The sequence below is a fragment of the Eretmochelys imbricata genome, chromosome 3 (genome assembly GCF_965152235.1).
Source record: "Eretmochelys imbricata isolate rEreImb1 chromosome 3, rEreImb1.hap1, whole genome shotgun sequence".
Classification (NCBI taxonomy): Eukaryota; Metazoa; Chordata; order Testudines; family Cheloniidae; genus Eretmochelys; species Eretmochelys imbricata.
Window position 1 is genome coordinate 6,493,744 of NC_135574.1, and position 25,587 is coordinate 6,519,330.

At 51.0% G+C, this 25,587-nt stretch overlaps 1 protein-coding gene across 2 annotated transcripts in view; it reads right to left on the bottom strand.

The window, feature by feature from the left end:
• Positions 1 to 24,369, bottom strand: part of EFR3B (EFR3 homolog B) — a 76,021-nt gene extending 51,652 nt beyond the window's left edge. For both annotated transcript variants that reach the window (XM_077811498.1, XM_077811499.1), the window contains exons 1-2: positions 24,242 to 24,369; positions 11,994 to 12,144 (exon numbers count right to left, since the gene is read on the bottom strand). In XM_077811498.1, the coding sequence (XP_077667624.1) occupies positions 11,994 to 12,144; positions 24,242 to 24,348 (258 nt within the window). In that variant the 5' untranslated portion in view covers positions 24,349 to 24,369. The remainder of the gene's footprint in view (positions 1 to 11,993; positions 12,145 to 24,241) is intronic.
• Positions 24,370 to 25,587: the final 1,218 nt, after the last annotated feature.

Below are 25,587 nucleotides of genomic sequence, written 5' to 3' on the forward strand. Positions count from 1 at the left end.
GCAGCCGCGTTTGGATGGCATTGTGAGGCAGGAAGGGATACTCTACAGCCAACCACTTAAAGCTATCTCCAAAACCGTCCTAATTACTAGTGCAACACAGCAAATCAGCCAGAGAAGAGCGACTGCTCATGGAAGAAGGCTCCTAGCAATGCTTCATTCCAGGAGCTGACGTCCAGCCTCTAGCCAGCACATCAGCTCTATGCTTCAAGCTACCATCTGTCCACGAGCAAAGCAATGAAGACTGCAGAGACCCACTCCCTCTGCCAGAAAGAGACATTTATGCATCACTTCTATTTCAGATTCCCTTGCTTTCATTACGGTTTTATCATGGCTGGTGTGGAGAAAGTGAATAGGGAAGTGTGTTTACGCCTTCGCATAACACAACAGCCAGGGGGTCACCCAAAGAAATTAATACGTAACAAGTTTAACACAATCATAAGGAAGTATTTCTTCACACAATGCACAGTTAACCCATGGAACTCATTGCCAGAAATGTCGTGAAGGCCAAAAGTATAACGGGGTTCAAAAAAGAACTAGATACGTTCATGGAGGATAGGTCCATCAATGACTATTAGCCAAAATGGTCAGGGATGCAACCCCATGCTCTGGGTGTCTTTAAACCTCCAAATGCCAGAAGCTGGGACTGGATGACAGAGGACGGATCACTTAAAATTGCCCTGTTCTATTCATTCCCTCTGAAGCACCTGGCATTGGCCAGTCGGAAGACCGGATACTGGGCTAGATGGACCATTGGTCTGACCCAGTATGGCCGTTCTTATGTCTTCATCTGCAAAACGGGGAGAATACGACTTACCTCTGAAGTGTGCTAGGTCTATCTAGTGTCTAATACAGTGCCCATCACCATGGCAACTCGAAGTTAAAGTGAGCACTTCAAGTCCTCCTCTCTCCCCCCACCAGTCAGGTGCAGCTAGACTTTATTCTTTTTCTTTTCTCTGCTTGCCTATCCTGCGAGGCTCCTGGGAGAACAGTGTCCAAATTGTCCGTCTTATTGGTGGCATAAACGACACAGAACATAAGAACGGCCGTATTGGGTCAGACCAAAGGTCCATCTAGCCCAGTATCTGGTCTTCCGACAGTGGCCAATGCCAGGTGCCCCAGAGGGAATGAACAGAACAGGTAATCCATCCCAATGATCCATCCCGTCACCCAGCTTCTGGCGAACAGAGGGTAGGGCCACCATCCCTGCCCATCCTGGCTAGTAGCCATGGATGGACCTATCCTCCATGAACTTATCTAGTTCTTTTTTGAAGACTGTTATAGTCTTGGCCAGGGATCTCAAACTCAGATGACCACGAGGGCCACATGAGGATTAATAAATTGGCCCGAGGGCCGCATCACTGGCACCCACCCACCCCTCACTTCCCCAGCCCCGCCCCCGCTCCATCCCTTCCATGAAACCCCGTCCCTGCCCTGCCTCTTCCCACCCCTTCCCTGCTCCCATTCCCAGGAGGGGTTGGGGTGCAGTAGGAGGCTCGGGTGCAGGGTATGGCAGGGGGCTCAGGAGGGGTGCGGCAGGGGTGCGGAGTACAGGAGGGGGTTCGGCTGCAGGAGGGATTCAGGGGGCAGGCTCTGGCCCGGCACGCACTGGGGGCAGGGCAGGCTCCGTGCCTGCTGTGTCCCTGCACCGCTCTGGGAAGCGGCTGGAACGGGGGGGGGCGGGGGAAGAGGGCCCAGGGGTCTGTGTGTTGCCCTGGCCGTGCCTCCAGGCACTGGCCCCCGCAGCTCCCATTGGCCAGGAACGAGGAACTGCAGCCAATGGGAGCTTCAGGGGAGGTACCTGGAGGAGCAGCCAGGGCAACACACAGACCCCTGGGACCCCTCCAGGTTCCGGCCGCTTCCCGGAGCGGCGCGGGGGCAGGGCAGGCAGCCTGCCATGCCCCCGGTGCATGCCTGGCTGGAGCCACTCTAGGTAAATGCTGGGGGGGGGGGGGGACCACACGTGGGGAGCTGGCAGGCCGCGTGTTTGAGACCCCTGGTCTTGGCCTTCACGACATCCTCTGGCAAGGAGTTCCACAGGTTAACTGTGTGTTGTGTGGAAAAAGTATAACAGGGTTCCAAAAAGAGTTAGATAAAGTTCATTTTGTTTGTTTTAAACCTGCTGCCTATTAATTTCATTTGGTGATCCCTAGCTCTTGTGTTATGAGAAGGAGTAATTAACACTTCCTTATTTACTTTCTCCACACCAGTCCTGATTTTATAGGCCTCTATCATATCCCCCTTTTCCAAGCTGAAAAGTCCCAGGGTTATTAATCTCTCCTCAGATGGAAGCTGTTCCATCCCCCTCCTCATTTGCGTGGCCCTTTTCTGAACCTTTTCCAACTCCAATACATCTTTTTTGAGATGAGGCAACCACATCTGCACACACCACGGATTTATATAGTGGCAATACGATATTCTCGGTCTTGTTATCTGTCCCTTTCCTCATGATTCCCAGCATTCCGTTCGCTTTTTGGACAGCCACTGCATATGGAGTGGATGTTTTCAGAGAACTGTCCACAATGACTCCAAGATCTCTTTCTTGAGTGGTAACAGCCAATTTAGACCCCATCATTTTATATGTCTAGTTGGGATTATGCTTTCCAATGTGCATTACTTTGCATTTATCAACACTGAATGTCATCTGCCATTTTGTTACCCAGTCACCCAGTTTTGAGAGATCCTTTTGTAGCTCTTCACAGTCTGCCTGTGACTTAAACTTTCTTGAGTAGTTTTGTATCATCTGCACATTTTGCTCAGCCTCTATCTTCGGTGTTCAGATCATTGCACGGGCAGAAGGGACTGATTCGCCTCTAGGCGCACGATTTTTGCTCTCTTAATAAAATGTCAGATCCAAAGAGGAAATGAAAGACTGGCTTTGTGCAATCCAACAAGCTGGCTCAGCCGTGTTGGGAACGGTTCCCAGAAAAAAGGGACCCTCTTTCAACCTATAAATGCCTCCATTATTTACCAGGAAAAGCAGCAGTGTTATATAACGAACCTTGTACCACTGGCTGCACAAGAAGGCAGCCGCCCGCTTAGCTTACTACACATCCATGTGCTGATATGGGACGAGACTTGGACCGCGGGGTGAGAGAACTGGGAAGGATGCTCCTGCCCATCCCCCCGCCAGCGAAGGAGCTAGTTATCCCAACGGAAGACACCGATTTTAATTAGTTTCCCTTGATTGTCACCCTAGAATCCTAAAGCTCCCAGGCCTTCAATGTCGGCTGGCACCGGCAGTGTTGGCTGCAGCCTCTCCTTTTTGGGGAGAAGGTTTGTTTTAGAGTAGGGGGACATTAAGTGCTCCCAAAAGATGCCCCATTGACAAGCTCCAGAGCACAACAGACAGGCAGCGGAGCTTCTTGCATGCTGCCCATCTCCTGCCAATCTGCCTCCTTCCTGGCCTGCAGGGGCCTCTTCCTGGGGCTGAGAAAGGAGAACATTCCCCAGGGCCCACTCGATCTGTGGCCCCTCTGCTCTGCCTGCCAACCAGGGCTGCAACATGGTGCCAACTGCAGACTGAGCTGTCTGAAAGCAGGGACTGTCTCCCTGTCTGTCTGTCTAGCCAGCGCCTAGCACAATGGGACCCGGATCGGATGGGGGGCTTCTGGATGCTACCTTAATACACGTAATAAATTGGGATGGCAACATCTGTCCATAGGGACCTAGACTCAGACCAACCACGCATTTCACTCCAGTAGACAGCCATCAGACCGGAATCGCTTTGTGCTTTGCCTGCCCCGAGATGGATTGGAGCGAGTGACCTGTAGATGAAAGGCTCCACCAGCCATTAGCAGTCCCTGATTAACTGTATTGGCGACCCAGGCTCAAACCAACCATTGAGAGTGCAGAGGGACCTGTGGTTTGTAATGATGCTCTTTCTCTGCTGTACATAGACTGAAGCATATCTGAAAACACCCAGCAGCGTCTCTGGGCTCAGAGTGGGGCTGTCGCCAGTCACGCATACTTCAAAGTCTCCAAAGCAGGAGAAGCCAGAGACAGGTACCTAAAGACCAAAGCATCAGCTTTGACAGACACTGGAAATTTTCTATGAGTTAAATTATTAAAAATTCAAGGAACTAACTTCAAATAAGGTTTTTTAAATAAACATTCGCCGTTCGAGCAGGTGGGGTCACCAGGACTCCTGGGTTCTAATTCCGAGTTGCTGAGGCTCTGCAGATCATTTCCCCACTGTGTGTCACCTTCTCCACCTATACTACAGGGATAATGATCCTTCCCTATCTCACAGGGTAGTCGTGTTGAGAAACCGCCGCAGGATTCTCCCCCCACACCCCCGTCGCCCCAAACTCAGGCGAACACCCCTGACACGCGACAGCTATTGGAAGTCTCATGCATGCATCTGAACGGCACTGTAAGCTCCTGGAGGCTCAAGCCTTTACGTACAGCACCGAGCACCATCGCCGATTTCAGTAGAGAAACACAGCAAAATTAATAACAGGACCCACACACATCTCTGCTGAACCCTAGGACCTCCGAGTCCTGAGAGGGGACCTGCTTATGCAGAGTTACACGAGAGTCAGAGTGCAAAGCTGAGCCGTCCGCGTGGGGTTAAACACCAAACAGCTGCACCTCAACCAGCAAGTTGCTTCCGAGGCATAGGAGGCAAGTAGGAAGTTGGGATCTAGAAGGGCTGGAACAAGCAGGCCCTGGGAATTGTGGGATAGCACTTGTGGACTATCAGAACACAAGCTTTATGTCCTCACTGCAACGCGGGCAGGCTGGGACACGGGTTGGCACCTATGCCCCGTCCAGCAAGCCCATGTGCTAAGGGGAATGCAGGCACGTGTGCGTGGATGAGAGGGGGTTTGGGGCTTCTACGTGTGTCTGAGCCGGATTTCTACACTACAGAGACTCCCCAAGGGTGCAGAATCTGCATGGGCGAATGGAGGCCTTCAGGGACACAGCGATAACAGGATTTGCACACATCTCTGCTAAATGCCTTGAGATGGGCACATCTGAGAGAGCTGTGGAACGAGCCCCCCCCACTGGGGGCGTGTGAGAATGATCAGTATTGGGGATTAGCAATGCGTGACTCAGCGAAGGGAAGACATTTCGAAGACGAGATTTCACAGGTGTGACTCAGCCTGGCTGTCTATAAACAGCATCCTCACGCCTCCATCATTAGCTCCATTACAGTAGGGACCGTTTGCGACAATACCCTTTAATTAAGCCTGCACCTGAAACAGTTTCTCCTTAGCAGAGAGAGGAGGAAGCATCTCATTACCGCTGCCCATTTCCCAACACAAGCACACAGCAGGTTCTCTGCAGAAATTGTTCCTCTGAATTATGGAGTGCAAAACACCACATGGCAGGCAGAGGGTCCCCTCAAGTCAGACCAGAACGTAGCTGGAATAAATTTATTAAGAGTTCATTGCCAGCAATGCAACTGACCACTGAAAAAAGCCACAGGGAAATACCACAAACCAGGCAGTAGCCAAATCCTCAGGGCCCATTGTTATTCCTAAGGCATTTCGATACATACGCACCACACATGCACTCCAAGCCAGGGTCAATGACAGAACCCCAGCATGTGAGCCTCAGTCCTCTGCTCTAACCACTAGGCAATTCTTCCTCAAGACTGTCCTGCTTCGCGATCTGGATTGCTATTGCCGACGGTCTGCGCTGCTGGAGCAATAACGGGCAAGGAATGAACGGGCGGGGACAGCTTTCATGATCCTCGCCCTGCCCCTCATTCCTCACACTGGCCCCGGGCTGCGTCAGGGGCGATGTTTGTAGCTGATCTACACGCTGAACCTGATCTGTATAGACACAGGAGACTCCGGGTCCAATTTCTGATCTCAGCTGTGCCAGCAACTCCTCTGAAATCCATGGAGGGTGTCAAAGGGCCAGGTCCACCCTGTAAGAGGGAACTGATCCTGCCCACCTGTGCCTCATAGGCAGCCTCTCTGATGGAGGGCCAGAGTTCCCCATAATGAGCCAGAGGGGAACAGGAGGAGGAAACTGTAGTAAAGGAGACAAGTTTTAGATGGGGTAAGATCCAAGTTACCTGGGAAAGAATTTTCTGTAGTATCTGGCTGATGAATCTTGCCCATATGCTCAGGGTTTAGCTGATCGCCATATTTGGGGTCGGGAAGGAATTTTCCTCCAGGGCAGATTGGAAGAGGCCCTGGAGGTTTTTCGCCTTCCTCTGTAGCATGGGGCACGGGTCACTTGCTGGAGGATTCTCTGCTCCTTGAGGTCTTTAAACTACAATTTGAGGACTTCAATAGCACAGATATAGGTGTGAGGTTTTTTTTGTAGGAGTGGTGGGTGAAATTCTGTGGCCTGCGTTGTGCAGGAGGTCAGACTAGATGATCATAATGGTCCCTTCTGACCTAAATATCTATGAATCTATGAATCTATGAATAAGTTGTGAGCAGGAAGCTCCTGCAGGAGACTCTAACCTGGAGAAAGGGAGGCCAGAGGCAGAGGGCTAAACACCAGCCGGATGCGACAGCTTCACAAAGAGCAGACTGGGACCCAAGAAGAGATATGGTAGGAGGCCCCATGGCTGACTGTGAAGTTTGATGCTTGGCTGATGGACTTTATTTGGACCTGGAGAAGTTGGTCCAATGAAAGGTATTACCTCCCTGACCTGGTCTCTTAAATTATTTCTGTTATTCACCCGTTCCCAGGCAGGGCTGGCATTAGCCACGAGAGACTGTGTGGAGTTTGTAAGTGCCCTGAAGAGGGGGAAACTGAGGCTGGCCTGCTGCAGAGCAACCTCAGGCCAGGAAGGGATTGAGGGAGGCAGCTGGCCTGCTGGCACAGGGATTGAGATTAACATTAACGGAGGGATTCAGATTAACACTACGGTAGCTGAGAGCAGCATCTGAGCCTGCAACCGGAGTAACCAAGAGCAGCCTCTGACCCTCCGGTTGGCAGGCATGACAATCCAGCCCTGCTCAGCAGCAGTGAATTTCCCTTGAGCTCAGTGTTTTTCCTTGTGCCTTTGGATGGATATTCCTCATGTTCACCGGACTCTATGGCTCCCCTTTACTCTCCCAAATTGATCACCGACCACGGGCACGCTCGAAATCCATCATTAAATCAACTGAAGGGAACGGGGCTGCGAAGGCCATGTTCCAGTAGTGATTCCATGCTTCCCAGGTACAATCAGCCTCCCGCCTACGGGGGCCATCCGTCTCATTTAAAAGATCAGCTGCTGATAAACCCCGCTCCTTTCCGCAAAGTGACTCATGGCAGGGTCCCACTTGCTGCCCCTCCATCCTAGGCTGCTCGGTCCCCATTGCGTCTGGGAGGGGAACCGGACTGAGACAGACTCAGTGTTTTCTTTTGGGTCTGATCCTCCCACTCACTCACAGCTCCCTGTTGGCTCGAGTGAGCACGGAGGAGGGTTTGATCAGCACAGCGCGAGCACTGGGATGAAATGTTTGGAGCCCAGCAGCTGACGACTGTCACCTCCAATCCTTCGGCAAGCTGAACGTTTGAAAAAGCGTGAAAAAGCAACTCCCATTAAAATCACTACGCTCCAGGCGGCCCAAGAGGGGAGGTGGCTGCTGCTGCCACAAACCGAAATACAGGTCTGTCGCCTCTTTCTGCCTCCATGGCTCTCCCATGGCCTGCGCAACACCCGGGCAGGTGGCGAGCTGAGACTCCCGCAGGTCCAATGAGCACACTTGGCAGACCCCTCACCTCTGCCTCCAAGCCCCATGCAGTTTGCCTCATCCACCTTTTGGGGGAGGAAATATCTCTTTACTGCGTGTCCGTACAGCCCCTAGCACAATGGGGCCCTGGGATCCATGCTCTGGTTTATCAGAGCCGCTAAAGGTTAGGAGGTGTTTGGACAGAGTTCCAATTTTCACTTAGGGAGGCAGTGTTGCTGAATGCTTTAAACACTGGACGGGGAGCAAGGAGCTTCCAACTTCTAATCCCAGCTCTGCCACAGACTTCTTCTGCAGCCTAAGGCAAAACACTTAACCTCCCGGTGTTTCAGTTTTCCCACCTGCAGAATGACACCACAGAGGTAGGGAGGCAGGGATGTGAAGAAATGACTGCTCATAGAGTGCTCAGTATTACAGTGTATCAGAATGAACTGGGGGGTGGGGAAGAAAGAGACCACTGCCCTCTACTTGATGGACCCAGAACAGCTCAGCTGTGTGTCATAGGCCTTAGACAGCTAGTGGAGATTCTCCTTTCCCTGAACAGATATGCGCTTTATTACTGGGAGAATATAATTCTATCCTAGGATTCCCATCCAGTGGCTATTGAGGGCAGAGTCATTACAGTAGGAGACAGTGCCAGCCTGCCAACAGCAGCATTATGCTAACTTAGCTCGACCGATCAATGATCTTGCTTCTCTGATGTCTGTGGATTAATAGCTCTGCTGATGGATGCGCCATGGCAGTTTCCCATCACTTTCAATTTGGAGCAATTAACATCATTGAAGAACAGGGTGTGAAAGCTTTTGACTGTGCCTCCGGTTTTTATGTGGCGATATTTATAACCCACGCTGGTCTTGGGAACGTTCTGTTCTGCAACACAGAGCTGCCCTGCCTGCCAGCTGGGATGCAGCCGCTGGCCGTAACCCAAGAGCAGGGTTTCCCATCCAGCAGGAGGATGGTCTATTACACAGCCAAGTCTCAAGCGAGGAACTTTGAGATGCATCCACAAGAGTTCAAACAGGAGAGCTGTAAACAGTCACCCACCCACATGGCTAAGCCAGAGAAAGCTACAGGTCTCCGCTGCCTAAAGGATTATAACTAGCAATGCTGAAGCCATCAAGCCAGGTTCCAAGAGGTCCACAGGGTCTTCAAAAGCCTAACTAATGTCACATAAACCTAGTACTCCAGAGAAATGAAGCAACCAATAAGCGGTTCTAGTTGTCCCACCAAACGCACGTATGAAGAGCCCTTGTACGAGCAGTTACCCAGCTGGAGACAGCACGCGTAGTAGTTAGAGCAGGGGATTGTGAATCGGGACCTCTACCCTGTGTGGTTTGGAGGAAGTCATTTCACCACTCTGTGCCTTGGTTTTCCCATCTGTAGAATGGGGGTAATGTTACATACTTGAGCTGACCAAAATTATTTCTTGCAAATGCAGTTGCTGTCTAATTCAGCCCTTTCTCTGCTCACAAACTGCACATGAACCCAGCATGATTTGTACCGAGTCTGCCTGCTGTTCAGAATTGTTCATGGTGAGCGCTCAATATTCATCCGAGGATCTCAAAGAGCTTGGCAGGGCTGAGCAACGAGACGATCCCCGCTCTACAGAGGGGGTAACTGAGGCACGGAGCAGTGAAGTGACTGCCCAAGGCCACACAGCAAATCAGGAGGAAAGACAGGAAAAGAACCCAGGAGTCCTGATTCTCAGCACTCAGCGCTGGGCAATACTAGCTAAGGACTGGGAGAAGAAGTAGTGCCCCGGCATGCCTGCTAGTTACCAGAACAGACTGAGCCAAGGAAAGGGGTCTTGATCCTGGCAGCTGGGCTTGCTATGCCAGTGTCTGTCCTGCTCGCTCCTGCAGCTGTGACCCTGCCGGCTTCCCGTAGCTACAAGATGCAGGGAGGCAGCCCCTCCAGGCGCGAGCCATAGCAGCTGGGCTAAGCTTGCTCCAGCCGACATTGCTCTCTCTGGATATAAAGCTGCTGCTAAGAATCTCCTTTGTACAACTCCCCTCCATGGTTCAGCCTTTGTCCAGAGGCACGGAGCTCTAAACAATCCCCCAGCGGGTCTCGGGTGCCAGAGCTCATTACACGGAGCACGAAAACCCAGCCTGGGATTTGTCTAGGACTGTCACAGCTTAACACAAAGGGAAAGACCCTCCTCTGGCCACAGAGACCAGCCATCAGCAGAGCCTTTCAGCTGGGATTTCACAGGCAAACGACTCTGCTAAGCTTGGAGAGCAGGGTCCAAAGAAAGAGGACCAAGGTCAAGCCGCACCCTGCAGCACTGTCCCCTGCAACTTATTCCAGATCCAGAGTGGATGGTATTATCCCCCTTGTACAGAAACTGGGGAAACTGAGGCACAGAGAATTGCCTCAGCCAGGGTCCCACAGAGAATCCTTAGCAGAGCTGGGAATAGAAGCCAGGTCTCCAATGTCCTAGCCCAGCATCTTATCCACTGGACCATGCTGGATACAGTGAAGTGAGATCAGCAGCATGTGAATCAGCCAGGGAGACTAACTGGTCTCACTTCACTGTATCCAGCATGCTTTTAGCTAAATTTGACTTCTGAGCCCACACATGGTCACGGATTTCTTGGGTGGCCAACTTCAGACACCTTGAGCCTGATTTCCAGAGGCACTGGGTACCCATCAACAGCCTTGCCAACTCTTGTGACTGCATCATGAAACTTGTTAGATTTGTTTTTTCTTCCCCCAAAAAGCCCCAAGTCCCGGAGTCTCGTTATTTTATGAAACTCATTCTTTTTATTTTATTTTTTTTTTTAATATGTTTCTGGCTCGTAGGGTTTCAGAAAAAGCAACTTGAAGAGGTGCTCGGAATGTGACCTAAAAGTTCAAAGAGGAAAGGAGACAGAATGTTTTTTCCTTCCGTCTCATGATTTCTGTGGACCTGACTACCGATTTTTGAATGCTTAGGCTGGCAATATTGCAGCAACTCCGAGTGAAGGCAACGGCAGCTGCGGGTGCCCTACACCTCTGATTATCGGGCCGTAGCTGGCTTAGGAGAAGCTCCTAAGAACTGACCATCCCAAAAGAGTGGCCAGTTTTGCAAACTTTCCCCTAAGTGACCATATCCCTTTAAGGCCCCTTCACCTTTTGGACACCGCACAATCCCAGCCACAGATAGCCAACACCAGTATGCACCGTCTTTCTCACCCCACATCCCCCCCTCTGCCAGCGCGCCGACCCCGCTCACACAGATGCCACTTGCAGGGTGAGAATGCAACAGAAATGACAGAGGCTCCACATTTCCTCTGGGGCTGCTGGCAGGTCGACAGCAGGGACAAACCCAATCCTCGCCCCATAAAGGTCCATTTCAGTAGGGCCATGAGCTTTGGGCGCTGGCCCCTTGGTGTCCTCCAGACCCAGGACAAGCTTAATGCTTAATACAGCCCCTTCCCTCCCTCTTTGTCCCATCTTCATTCATTCCATCCCCTAAATTCAACCCACTTCCCTCAATCCCCCTCCTGCTTTCAACAGCTCCCTTCCCATGTCTCCATTCCCCCTCTCTGCTACTGATTCCCCATCTCATCCTCTCCTGACACCCCTATTCCTCCTACCCTTCCCCCACACCCATTCACCCCATTGGGTCTCTCCCACTCTCATCCCATCAGTCTCTCCCACCTCCTCACTGGATCCATCCTTCCAGCTCTTTGCCTCCCTGTCTCTCTCACTCCACACCCCTCAGTCTCTTTCTCTGCCTCTCACCTCTGACTTCTCTCTCTCTCACACACACACACACTCTTCCCCGACCCACTATTCACCACCCCCCACCTGTGCCCCTCTTCCACTTACTGATCTCCAGAGCACAGAACGAGCTATTCCCCTCTACTAGGTTTATGGGGTGGGGAAAGCCACTGGGCCTTTCACGGTTTTCCCAGTCCTGGGCTCCCCCCGTACAGCTCTGATGATGCCCCTCAATCCTGATCCACAGCCCTCCGGCTATTCTCGTCACGAGCTCTGCCCCCGCCCCAGCTCCTACTCATGCCCTTTCACCCTGGCCTGCAGCCCCCTGAGCCTGAGCCTCTCCCAACCGGAGATTTTCCAACACACACGGTGGTTCAGAGATGTGGCTAGAGAAGGAGGAGATCACGATCCACCTGTGATCTGGGCAAGGCTTGAACCTGGTTCTCCAGGGGGAAAAAGCTGGTGTATGAACATGCTCTTGTGCCCCTACGTATTGGAACGGGCAGAATCGAACCAGGATCTCATTACACTGCAAAGGATCGCTATAAAAGGAGGGGGATCAGAGGAGGGGGAGGAAGACAACCATTCTGCACGAGAAGATACGACGAAAGGCTCGGCCTTGCCAAGGCTGCTACTTACAGAATTTGTACCCAGGATCTGCAGGTTGGGCTTCTCTGACTCCAGCAGCTTCGCCACCATCTTCAGGAAGCTCTCCACGAACAGGTTGATGCTCTGGCAGTGACAGGCCATTAGCAGCTGGTCCAAGGCTTCCATGGCAATGCACACGTACCTGAGGGAAACGGCATATTGCAAAAGTAACTCACCTTGTAGGAAAGGAGGCCCAGTGATTAGAGCAGGAGGACTGGGTCTCAGGAACCCTTGGGTCAACTGCCAGCTCTGCTGCTGACTCACTGTGCAATCCTGAGCCAGTCACTTCACTCCATGCCTCAGTTTCCCCATCTGTAAAGCAGGCTTACTGCACAACACACCGTGAAGGAATCAGATCCTCAGTTTAATTCATTAATGTTTAGTATCAGAGGGGTCGCCGTGTTAGTGTGGATCTGTAAAAGCGCCAAAGAGTCCTGTGGCACCTCACAGACTAACAGACGTATTGGAGGAAAACGAAGTGGGGATTCACCCACGAAAGCTTACGCTCCAATATGTCTCTTAGTCTATAAGGTGCCACGGGACTCTTTGTCGTCATTAATGTTTGCGTATGAAGATCTTTGGAGGCTACAACAGCACAGGGCCCAATCCTCAGCTGTCAATGGAGCCCTGCTGATTTACGCCAGCTGAGGATCTGGCCCAGGCAGTAATATAGCATTATGGGCAATTTGTATTAAACCCCACGTTTGCTTCTGAAAGGGTTAATCTGCTCCCAGCGCCCATTACTCTGCAAGAGGCTGCTGGGGAAATAACTGGAATGGTGCAAACTGAGGGTTAAGAGGACTTCTGGTGGGGAATAAGCTGCAGGAAGAGCTACTTGGAAAAGCAATACGATGATTCTCTTTACACGTTCATTTCTCTAGGAATAACAGCCCCACAAGGCCCAGAGAGCTCCAGGAGGCAGCAACAGAACAAGGCTCTGAATAGTGTTTTCCAAAGCTACCCAACCAATTCCGGATTCGGTCTTCCTGCTTGGTTGTCTTCTTACAGCTGAGTCCATGGGGACACAGGCTCTTTGGTCTTTTACAATATCCTGAGCCCCGCAACAGGAGGCAGGGCAGAGGGAGCATAACCCGATAGCAAAATAGAGCACTTTGGGGGAAGTCAGACATCCCACCACCCACAGTGATGCCTCAGAGCCCTGCCCCAGCTGAACATCTGCGAGCACCGGCGGCTGGACTCGGATCTCTTTGCTGGAGGCGAAAAGACCCTTTGCCTCCTCCCGATGAAGAACAGCAGGAAACAATCACCTGGTACTAGTCATGCTACAAATGACTCGCCCCATGTCTTCTCCATCTTCAACTGCACAGTCTTTAGGGCAGGGAATCTAGCAGACAAAGGTCTAATGTGATCCAAAGGCTGGAAGTTGCAGCTAAACAAATTCAGACTGGAAATAAGGCGTGGGTTTTTTTTAAAAACAGGGAGGGTAATTAACCATTAGAACAGCTTACCAAGGGTTGCAGAGATTCACTATCACTTGGCGATTCTTAAATCAAGACTGGATTTTTTTTAATCTATTTATTTAATTTATTTTAAGATATGCTCTAGTTCGAAAGGAATTATTGTGGGGAAGATCTCTGCCCTGTGTTATAGACAAGAGGTCAGACTCCGGGATCACAAAGGTCTCTCCTGGCCTTTAATCTATGAACCTAGTCAGTGCATTGTATGCGCAGAGACTCAACTAAATCAGATCTGTAATGCTGCCCTTGCACCCCACGTGTAGCCAGAAAACTCTCCAGGCAGCCCTGATTTTCCAGAAAATACCTGGGTAAAAGTGTCCCTGGCGCTGCCGGTCACCACCCCCAGCTCTGATGGATCATAAGAGAGGGTGAATTCCACATCAGGCATCTTACACCGACAGCATCCCCTCAAAGGTCAGGCCCCCGCCACTCGCTGATGTCAATGAGCGTGGTAGGTGCGTCTCAGCTCCAAGGACGAACACCGGAGGGAGAAGCAGAAGGGCACCTCACCGGACTGTTTGCAGTGAGTTGTCACTGCAGGTCTTTTCAGGTCACTTATTAAATCTCTTTTCTAATGCTCCTATATTTGAACAGGAGAAAAGAGACGGAAGGAGAGACTGCGAACATCAGGGAATAAGTCTTTATTGGACACACACCACAGTGCAGGCTGCCTGATTAGGTTCCAGTTTCAGAATTTGTTCTGTGTCACATTTGGTTTCCAAGACAAATTGAATCTGGTTGTTTTGATGCGGCTCTGGAGGTGTCTGTGCATGCAGGCTGCAGATGGCTCTGGATTACTTCTCTGGTTGGCTAGTTATATGACAAAGAGACAGGCCAAGCAGCCTTTGGACCCTGCAGTCGTGGAAGGAGTGAGCTGCCCCAGAAATTTATTTATTGCCCTTCCCCAAATTAAAGTGCACTCACAACAGAGAATCAGGTCCTCAGCTAGTAAAAATTAGCGTAACTCCATTGAAGTCAATGGATCTGTCCCAATACCCTCAGTGGCTATTTCACAGACAGACTCAAGTCTTACAGATGGACCTGGGATTGGCAAACACAACTGGGCTTTCCAGACAGCTGTTGGACTTCTGAGTTACCCCAGTGAAACCAACTAAAATCCCATGACCTGATCAAAAGAGTCAGCCAGCCCACTGAAAAGGTTTATGTACGGGGAAGGCACGTGTGGGAAAGGCAGATCTAGTTCCAGACCTCTGGCAGCAGACAGTCTAGTGGTGAGGGTGCAAGCCCCAGAGCCAAGAGTTTGTAATTTCCAACCGTGCCTCAGACACTAGCCCCCATGTGTCGCCTGGGGCAAGTCCCATCACCTCGCTGTCTTAGTTTCCCTCACCCTCTGGGGCTGTTGGGAGGATGAGTTGGCTAATGTCAGCAACATGCTTTGCAGTAAGTGAGAGGCATTATTACAGCCTCCGTGAGCGTCCCCGTTCCATCTCTCAGACGCTGGTATCAGGGCTCTTGCTTTTCGCATATGTGACCCAGCCCGGCGGGATGTTTTTTTGAACACGGCCTGCCCCCCCGGAGCACGTAATGAGAATTATTTGGCTCTTTGCAGGGCAGGGTCCTGCTCCTCTGGCTTCAGCTAACAGATGTTTGGCATCAGGTGCTGCATCACAGATTTGATTAAAATCATAACACACTGAAAATCCTCTGTCTCCCAGAGTCAAGTCAGCACCCTCCCAAGCTGTTTGCGCTTGGCAATGATCAGTGCAACCTCCAAGCTGGACTCTGCGGGCCCCAATCTCTATCGATGGTCCTTATATGGCTCCTATCACTGTAGTATCCTCATAACCCCCGTATGAGGCAGGGAAGGGTGTTATCCCCATTGTACAGATGGAGAAGCTGAGACACAGAGCAACTAAATGACTTGCCCAAGGTCATACAAAGAGTCTTTGGCAACACAGGGACTTGAACCCAGGTCTCCAAAGCCCTAGGCTACAGCCCTAATCACTGGACCACTGTTCCTCTTCTCTAGCAGCATGACAGGAGCCCTTCCCCTAAGCTTGAACAGGAGTTACTCATACCCTAGGAAAGGAGAATAGGGTCGCAGGGACTTGCAGACAGTGCTGCCCATGCACTTAGTGTGGCTGTGAGCAGCCTAATGGCCTGGCCCGCAGAGCGTTAACGCCTTAGATCTCCCTCAGGCATACAGGGCAGAGTGAGTGCTGTCCTCGGCCCATAAGGGCCCAGCCAGCTCAGAAGGAATACAGGCAATCCCGGAGCAGCAGCTCCTTCGGAGGGTGATGAAGCCTCCAGGGAAGGTGAACTCCCCCAGCTATTGGTGGACCAAGACAGGTGTGGGTTTGTTGATGGGTTCACCCCACTAGCTCACTGCTTCCTCCCCGGCAGCCTGGGCCTCACCTCTGATGCCAGCAGAGGCTGCGGGCTCCGGTGGGCCACGTTCCATTCGGACCAGCAGCCCCCTGGGCCACCTCCCCATGTAAAAGATGAGGCCTGCCCCATTTAAACAAGAACCCAGCAGGCTCCTCACAAGTGCAGTGGCTTCTATTCCCGGCTCTGCCCCTATCAGGATGTGATCTCGGGCCAGATCATCAGCTGCTGTATGTCAGTGCGGCTCTGAACGGCGCTACGCTGATTTACGCCAGCCGGGCGTCTGGCCCAGTATCCCAAACGACTTTACAAACATTAGTTCACTCAGCCTCCTGAGTTATGGAAAGCACATGGCAGATCCAAGAAGAGCTCCTGGAGCACCTGGCTCTTGTCCTGGAGCATTAACCACAAGATCCCGACTGAGCAGGGGGGATGCCCGCAGTGCACCCCTTCCCCCAAGCCGTGAGGTGTTGGGGAAAGGAAACTGGGCTGGGAGGAGCCAGCCGAGAAGGAAGCCGGGGAGCAGCTGCAGAAGCAGCAGAGATGGAGCTCCACGGACACGATGAGATTTACTACAGTTTTGACTGGGGCTGATCGGCTGTTTGCTCCCACCTCCTCCTTCACAGTCTCTTCACCGCCGCATCACTCCACACCTGCCCCTTCCTACCTTCCCTCACCCCCTTCCCTAATCCCCTCCTAACTCCAACCACCCACCTCCCAAAAAACTCATGGTACCATCACGTTGATTACGCCATTCATCTATCATACCCCTTTCCCCTACCCTTTGTCTGGCCTCTCCATTTAGATCGTAAGCGCTTCAGAGGCAAAGGTTATGTACTACTCTGGGTCCGTACAGAGCCTAGCACAGGGCCCTGATCTCAGTGTGTCCCTGGGCATGACCCAGCACTATTCATATTATTCTAGAGAGAGGCTCTCTTCATTCAGCAGAGATTAGCCTTGGCTTTCAGAGAGGAGATGAGGGTGAAAAACAAAAACCACTCCATTCCAATTCACTCGGAGTTAGAAAGAGGTCACAAGAAAGGAAGACATAGGATGGCCGAGTGAGTCCCACCTGGATAGGCCGTGTCACATAGAGGTCCAGTAAGCAGCCAAGACAACCATGGATACAAGAATACAGCTAATGTACATTTCATGTCCTGACTCCTTAAAGATCCTAGATTTGGTAGCCTTGGTCACATGCAACAATGACCATATCGCTCTGTAAGGGGGAAAACGACGCGCAACAGAGGAAGAGAATCTCCAAGCAAAGATTTCTAGTACGAGCAGAAAATAATCTGCAGATGGAGGCTCTATTTGCATGGGTCGCCGCCTTGCCTGAATGTTGAGATGATGCAGATGAAAAAAAATACACCCTCAGAAACAACGGACAGAGCGAACAGGCGATCAGCTGCTAAATATGTCAATGCACCAAATCCCTTTGTAAAAGGAAACTAGGAAGTGTACCGTACAGCCTTGGGTATGAACGCCCAAACACACAGAGGAGAGAGACGGAGAGCCCCCCACAGCCAGAATAAATGAGTTACTGTTCAATAGACTTTAACCTTCCACCTTCAGAAATACTAAAGATTTATACAGCGGTAAAAATCCGTCTGCACACTGGTGCCAAGCGCAGAACTGCTGATCAATGGAGTGCCGCAACAGCAGAGATCTGAGCCAACTACAAAGGGTCTGTCTGCAAGCAGAGACATTTAGCTGCACTTAGCCTTTGTGCTAATAAGACACCAGCAGAAGCCCCCCCAAAAAGGTGCACGGGGTGTGAATGAAAGATGCACTGTATACAACGTGCAAAGCCAGCTACCTTGCTACAGACATGTACCTGCAGGGGAAGAGAAAACGGCAGTAGATAGCCAGCTACCCCCCACAGACAGACACCCCTCTGCTGTCCTGCACTCCCCAAAGGGTGCCAGGCTTAGTTCATGCAGTTGCCTCAAAGGGTGGATTCTGGTGCTAATGCCAAGGCCACGAAATCAGGGAGCACCTGGGGTCCTGGTAACAGCACATAAGGAAGGTTTCAGAGTAGCAGCCGTGTTAGTCTGTATTCGCAAAAAGAAAAGGAGGACTTGTGGCACCTTAGAGACTAACCAATTTATTTGAGCATAAGCTTTCGTGAGCTACAGCTCACTTCATGGGATGCATACTGTGGAAAGTGTAGAAGATCTTTTTATATACACACAAAGCATGAAAAAATACCTCCTCCCACCCCACTCTCCTGCTGGTAATAGCTTATCTAAAGTGACCACTCTCCTTACAATGTGTATGATAATCAAGGTGGGCCATTTCCAGCACAAATCCAGGGTTTAAATACGAACGTCGGGGGGGGGGGTAGGAAAAAACCAAGGGGAAATAGGTTACCTTGCATAATGACTTAGCCACTCCCAGTCTCTATTCAAGCCTAAAGTTAATTGTATCCAATTTGCAAATGAATTCCAGTTCAACAGTTTCTCGCTGGAGTCTGGATTTGAAGTTTTTTTGTTTTAATATTGCGACCTTTAGGTCTGAGATCGAGTGACCAGAGAGATTGAAGTGTTCTCCGACTGGTTTATGAATGTTATAATTCTTGACATCTGATTTGTGTCCATTTATTCTTTTACGTAGAGGAATAAATGGACACAAATCAGATGTCAAGAATTATAACATTCATAAACCAGTCGGAGAACACTTCAGTCTCTCTGGTCACTCGATCTCAGACCTAAAGGTCGCAATATTAAAACAAAAAAACTTCAAATCCAGACTCCAGCGAGAAACTGTTGAATTGGAATTCATTTGCAAATTGGATACAATTAACTTAGGCTTGAATAGAGGACTGGGAGTGGTTAAGTCATTATGCAAGGTAACCTATTTCCCCTTGTTTTTTCCTACTCCCCCCCCCCCCCCCCGACGTTGGTGTTTAAACCCTGGATTTGTGCTGGAAATGGCCCACCTTGATTATCATACACATTTTAAGGAGAGTGATCACTTTAGATAAGCTATTACCAGCAGGAGAGTGGGGTGGGAGGAGGTATTTTTTCATGCTTTGTGTGTATATAAAAAGATCTTCTACACTTTCCACAGTATGCATCCGATGAAGTGAGCTGTAGCTCACGAAAGCTTATGCTCAAATAAATTGGTTAGTCTCTAAGTTGCCACAAGTCCTCCTTTTCTTTTCACGTAAGGAAGGTGTGTGTTTGACAAGTTGGTACCAGGCCTGATTCCACTCTCACTTACCCCAGTATTAGACCAGTGTAGCTCCATTGAAAACACTCCTATTCACGCTGGTGTGGAACACAGTGAGACCGAGCCCAACTGTGTGTATTTTAAAAATGGTGTCCTGAACCATATATTACAGTATTTGAAAGTCTGTTTTGGGGACAACTGAACACAGCGGTGGCCCAGAGGGCCAAATGGGACTTGGGAAGTCCTGGGGTGTGATTGACACCTGCTGCCTGCCAGTAACTGCTGGGTTCAATTGCAGGAGAGTTCAAAAAACAAACAATTTCTAGAGAATTATTAAGGAAAATACAAGTGCAAGCAAATCAGATCACAGAGGTCACCCCGCGGGGCTACTAGCATGAACAACCATTGCAGAAAGATTCTGTAATTTTTTTTTCTTTTTTTTTAAAAGGACTATAACTTCATTTTACAAGGCGGGAGATCAGCAAACACAAATTAAATTCTGCAGCTCTCCCGTGGCTGTTTATTCTGGACCGACAATTCATTGCTTTTGAGTTTAGGTCACAGCACGATGCTGGTCTGAAGAAGCACGTCAATTCCAACTGGTGATGACCTGAGCTTGACTTCAGGGATTAGAGAAAGACTTGAGATCTGCCCTTCTGCAGGGAATGAACTGATGCACTAAGTCAATTCCATGCCTGTACCACTGGGAGGGTGTGGGGGGAGAGGGGGAAGGAAAAACAGTGCCCAGAAAGTCTCGCATCAGATGTCAGACTCTCTTCATGTCGTTCTTCTGGGTAGCATGCAGAGCCCCGTTAGCAGCCACTTATGTATATAACAGCAGGCAAAGCTTTGGGGTGTCTTGTCAGTCATGATGTCTGATTCATAGCAGACTGAGGGTTTTTCAACTTTTTTACTTCTTAGGAGCACCTCTCTGCCACCTCTTCCCAGAGGACGAAAGCCAAACTGAACTTCCCACTGCACTGTGGCGTTAAGATACATTTGTCAGTCTTGGGTTTGTTCCTGAGGCAAAGAGAATGAATCTCTCCCTTATTTCAAAGAGTGATCCCTTCTGCACTCTTCCAGCACTTGGCATCTCTAATCAGAGCAGCTGTCTAGTCTTAGCAACTGCTCTGCTACCAACGGAATAGGTTTGTAAACAATGCAAGTCCCAGACATGGCACTGCATAAAAGACAGACAGAGAAAAATGGAGAAAGAATATAGAATCCAGTCAACTGGCTGAGCCAAAAAATTGCAACGTCAAGGGAACAAATGAAATAGTTTCTCTTCCTTCAATAGGTCCCATTCTATATTGCCCCAGAAAGAGATGTTAATCTGAGCCTTAGAGCAAGGTAATAATTGGTACCTAGGGGTGGAATCTTACAAACCTAGAACCACAGAAATGTAGGGACTGGAAAGGACCTCAGTACGCCATCTAGTCCAGTCCCCTGCACTGAGGCAGGACCATGTATTATCTAGACCAGGAGTCGGCAACCGATGGCACGCAAGCCGATTTTTAATGGCACGCTGCTGCCTGCCGGGGTCCCAGCTGCCCTGGCAGCAGCGTGCCATTAAAAATCCTGCCCGCCCCAGTGCGCTCTTCTCCACACACACACACACACCCCGCGGGGGCAGGGTGAAGAAGCTTGGTCCTGCCGGCTACTGCTGCAGGGCAGCCAAGCTCCCCCCTCCCCTGCCTCTTGCCCCAGCGTGCTGGGTTCCTCCCCCCCTCCTCTCCCTCCCTGCCACTCATCAGCTGATGGCCCTTGCGAGAGAGGGGGAGAAGGGGACCCACAGCGCACTCGCTGCTCCAGGGAGGCGGCGGCGAAGAGGTGGGGACGGGGCCGTGGGGAAGGGGGTGGAATCAGGGAATATCCCCTCCAGCCCCCTGCCGCGAGCCGCTCAGGGCAAGGGGCTGGGCTCACCCCCACGACCCCAGCCCACACCCCAAGCCCTCTGCCCTGATCCCTGAACCGCCCTCAGCCCTCTGCCCTGACCCCTGCACCCTCCTCACACACCCCATGCCCTGACTCCTGCACCCCCCTCACATACCCTCTGCCCTGATCCCTGAATCCCCCACAACCCCAGCCCTGACTCCTGCACCCTCCTCACACACCCTCAGCCCTGACCCCTGCACCTCCTCACACACCCCCTCAGCTTGACCCCTGCACGCCCTCACACACCCCTTCAGCCCTCTGCCCTGACCCCTGCACCCTCCTCACACACCCCAACACCCCATGCCCTGACTCCTGCACCCCCCTCACACACCCCCAGCCCTCTGCCCTGATCCCTGCATCCCCCACGACCTCAGCCCTGACTCCTGCACCCTCCTCACACACCCTCAGCCCCCTGCCCTGACTCCTGCACCCCCAAACATACGCAGCCCCCCCGACACCCTGTGCCCTGACTTTTGCACCCCCTACATTCCCACCCCCACCCTGAGCACCAAATGGGAGCTCCTGCACCCACCCTCCACATTCCCACCTACACCCTCACACCAAATGGGAGCTGCCCAGGTAAGCACTCCACACCCCAACCTCCTGCCACAACCCTAAGCCCCCTCCCTCATTCTAGCTCCTGGCTAGACTTTACACCCCAACCGCCAGCCTGCTCCTTCACCCCCAGCCCTGTGCTCAGTGCACTCCCACCCCCAGCTCAGTGCAGAGAGAGAGGAAGAGAATGGGCTAGAGCCAGGGAGAAGGTAGGTACCCACTCTATGTGGGCAGGGCCAGGACCCCAGACTGGCAGCGGGCTGAAGGGGGCCAGCAGCCAGGACTCTGGCTGGCAGGAGCCAGCGGACGGAACCCCAGACCGGCAGTGGACTGAGTGGCAGCGGGCTGAGCCGCTCAACCCACTGCCAGTCTGGGGTCCCGGCCGCCGGCCCCTCTCAGCCCACTGCCGGTCTGGGGTTCTGACTGCCGGCCCCTTGCCAGCCGGGGTCCTGGCCGCAGGCCTCACTCAGCCTGCTGCCGGCCTAGGTGAACGGAACCCCAGGCTGGCAGCGGGCTGAGCGGGCCGGCAGTGTAAGATCAGCATTTTAATTTAATTTTAAATGAAGCTTCTTAAACATTTTGAAAACCTTGATTACTTTACACCTGACAATAGCTTAGACAGACAATAGCTTATAGACTTAGAGAGAAAGACCTTCTAAAAGACGTTAAAATGTATGACTGGTTCGTGAAACCTTAAATTAAAAGTGAATAAATGAAGACTCGGCACACCACTTCTGAAAGGTTGCCGACCCCTGCTCTCGACCATCCCCTAACGTGTTCTTATAAACCTCCAATGACTGAGATTCCACAACCTCCCTGGGCAATTTATTCCAGTGCTTAACCACCCTGACAGGAAATTTTCCCTAATGTTCAACCTAAACCTCCCCTGCTGCAGTTTAAGCCCATTGCTTCTTGTCCTGTCCTCAGAGGGTAAGGAGAACCATTTATCACACTTCTCTTTAGAACAACCTTTTATGCACTTGAAGACTCCTCACATCCCCTCTCAGTCTTCTCTTCTCCAGTCGAAACAAACCCCATTTTTTAAATCTTCCCTCACAGCTTTCCTGCACCTTTTATCATTTTTGTTGCTCTCATCTGGACTCTCTCCAATTTGTCCACATCTTTCCTGAAACGTGGCGCCCAGAACGGCATCTTACTTACAACCCTCCTGCTAATGCAATGGTTCTGTGAAAAGCAAATTGTGGGCTTAAGTCTCCTCCTCTTCCATGTATCCTACTTCCTCATTGCTACCAATGCAAAGTGTGCATAAAATACGACCTGCGCTCCTCCCAACACGGGTGGCTGCTGTATACACTCACTTTGCAAAGTGGTGGATGGTTACCTAATGGGCCAGGAGGAGGAGAAGCCATCCCTATGGCTTTATGAAGCAGAGATTTTGATGACCATTTACACATATAGTGCCCAGGCGAAGGGGCAGCGTGGTTTGGCGGGATTCATGAGGAATGTGCCACAGGATCCAGGGGTACGGTCGGATAGAACCCCATCTGCACAGGGATGCAAGGGCAAAGGAACAGGCTCGACACAGACAGTCGGACTTTGCGCCCCATGAACGATTAAAGAATTAGAAAATGCCTTATAGGGACTGAACTCCTTGAGTCTATCTATTTAGCTGAACAAAGAGACGGTTAAGTCTATAAGTACATACATAGGGAACAGAAATTTGATAACAGAGGGTTCTTTAAGAGGCATAACAAGATCTACTGGCTGGAAGTTGAAGCTTCAGACTAGAAACAAGGTGCACATTTTTAACAGTGAGGGTAATTAATCATTGCAACAACTGGGGGATTCTCCATCACTGGCATTTTTTAAAATCAGGACTGTATGTTTTCCTAAAACATAATTCAGACAGGGATTAATTCAGGGCAGTTCTCAGGCCTGTGGTACGCTGGAGGGCAGATTAGATGATCACAATGGTCTCTTCTGACCTTGGACCCTATGAAGGCCACAGGTGCCCAAGATTCAGGATAAACCAGAAGTGAGGAGACTCAGTTTTCATTAAAAGATACTTGTAGCCCTTTTCCCCTGAGCAGAGTCTTGAAAAAGTAACAGATAGAAACAGTTGACCAGGGCTAACAGCAACAAGCCAGCATGGCTCCACTCCTCAGCAAGAAATGGGGTGGGGAAAGTTCTAAAGATCTCAGACACTTGGTACATAAAACGAATCAGTTAAGAGCCTGTGGTGTAACCCAGCATCGTCACCCACCAACCCACAAAATCCTCGAGCCTGCCCAAGCACAGCGCTCTAGCAATGGTGGGCAGGAATCAGCTATGTTTTGCAGTCCTGCCCCTCAGTGCTATGGATGACTTTGGGTAAGCAGTAGCTGTTGCAAGCCTCTTAACAGCTTCTAGCTACTACAGGGAAGGTGCTTTGGAACTCCATATGCATGGATGAATGCGTACTCTGAGCTTGGTGTAGCTCCAGGCATAGGTAGGTGCAGAGGAGAACGGCACAGTAATTCAATTCCTGGTCTCACACCACGTGTACATTCATAGGTGACAAGATACCATCGTCTAGATGTAACCTGATGTGTGTGTAGCTGGCCAGGCAACAGAGAACACAGTAGTTTGGGTGTCCCCCAGGACACATGGATACTTTAGTGCTTGGTGCGCCAATTCATCCCATTAGCTTCATTCAGTCTTTGCCTGGACCTTGTCCCATATGTTTTGGGCACCCACTCTTTCTGCACACGCGTAGTTCTTGCTGTGAGTCAGTGTCACGCTGCCTCTTACCCATATCGGTGCCGGCCCACATCTCGGATCAGCCTCTCCGAAAGGTACGCGCCAATGCGGTCTAGCTTCTCCGGCGCAGACAGCGCATAGAAGGTCAGCTTCTCCATGTTGGTTTTTACCAGCCCATCCTGGAAAATAGACCGACACGGGGTTTGATCTCCTTTGCCTTTTACAAGGCAATTCCCAAGGAACGGCACAGGGGAAGGGGCTATGGAGCTTTCGGCCTCCAGGTTGAAATCGACAGCACTGGAAGTCACACCAATTGTCACCCTGGGTCAGACCAATAGCCTAATTAGTCAGTTAGCATCTCATATCTCGGACGCTGGCCAGATTCTCGATGTTTCAGAGGAAGGTGCCCAAAACCCCCCGGTCAGCTGTCAGTATCCGTTAGCATTGAGGGATCTGCTGCCCAGCGGCCTGTGTGAAATGAGTGAAGGAGCCACCACGCACTTCACAGCTGGCACAAGCTGGCCGCCTCAGTCCAGAGTCAAAGGACTGACTAGCAGCAAAGTCAGCCCTCAGGGTCATGCCTGAAGCACACTGGTGAGGAACTGGTGTCTGTGGAACCTGGCTGGGACTAAACAGAGACCTCCGCCTCCGGGGCGGACAACCCACCAGCTTGAATCAGCCTTCAAGTCACTTCACTCTATTTGCCCCATTTGCCCCCAAGCTTTATCTCCAGCTGCGGCAAGCCACACACTTTTTTGCAGGGATGGTGCAGAGGTCAGGCCACCTATCCAGGTGCCGTATGTTGGGAACTTGGAGCTCCTCAGATGGGAGGTGCTGTAGAAATGCAAGGTCTCACTACCTCACCATCTTCCTAAGATGATCTTTAGGACCAAAGTGATCTTCAGCCACTAAGGTGGAAGGTACTAGGCCGGATTCTGCCCTGTACCTGGTGTAGTTTACATCTGCTGGGGCTACACAAGCAGCCTGGGATAATTACCTGCCTTTTCAGCACGCGTGTCAATCTCCCAGCTCTCTCTGAAGATGCTGTTGCCATCCTATTAGGAGACCACCAGCCACGCATCTCAGACATCAATTCCTACTCGTGTCTGGTGGTATTTGCATGCATGTGGTCACAATTAGTTACACGGGGATGCTGCTAGCTTGCCTCTTGTTCTCCCATCCATCCATGGCATTTATTATACATCTATTTTATACACAACAGCAGAACACCTCTTCAGGGAAAAGAAAATTTCATCTGTTCCTCCAGACAAAATTATACTGTAACGTATGAAAGGATCTGTTCCAGTTAGTTCTTCATTGTACCAGGGCACGAAGTTGTTGAGATAAAAAAAAATCTCTCTTAGCGGGACAATGACAGCATCTTCAAAGAGAGCTGG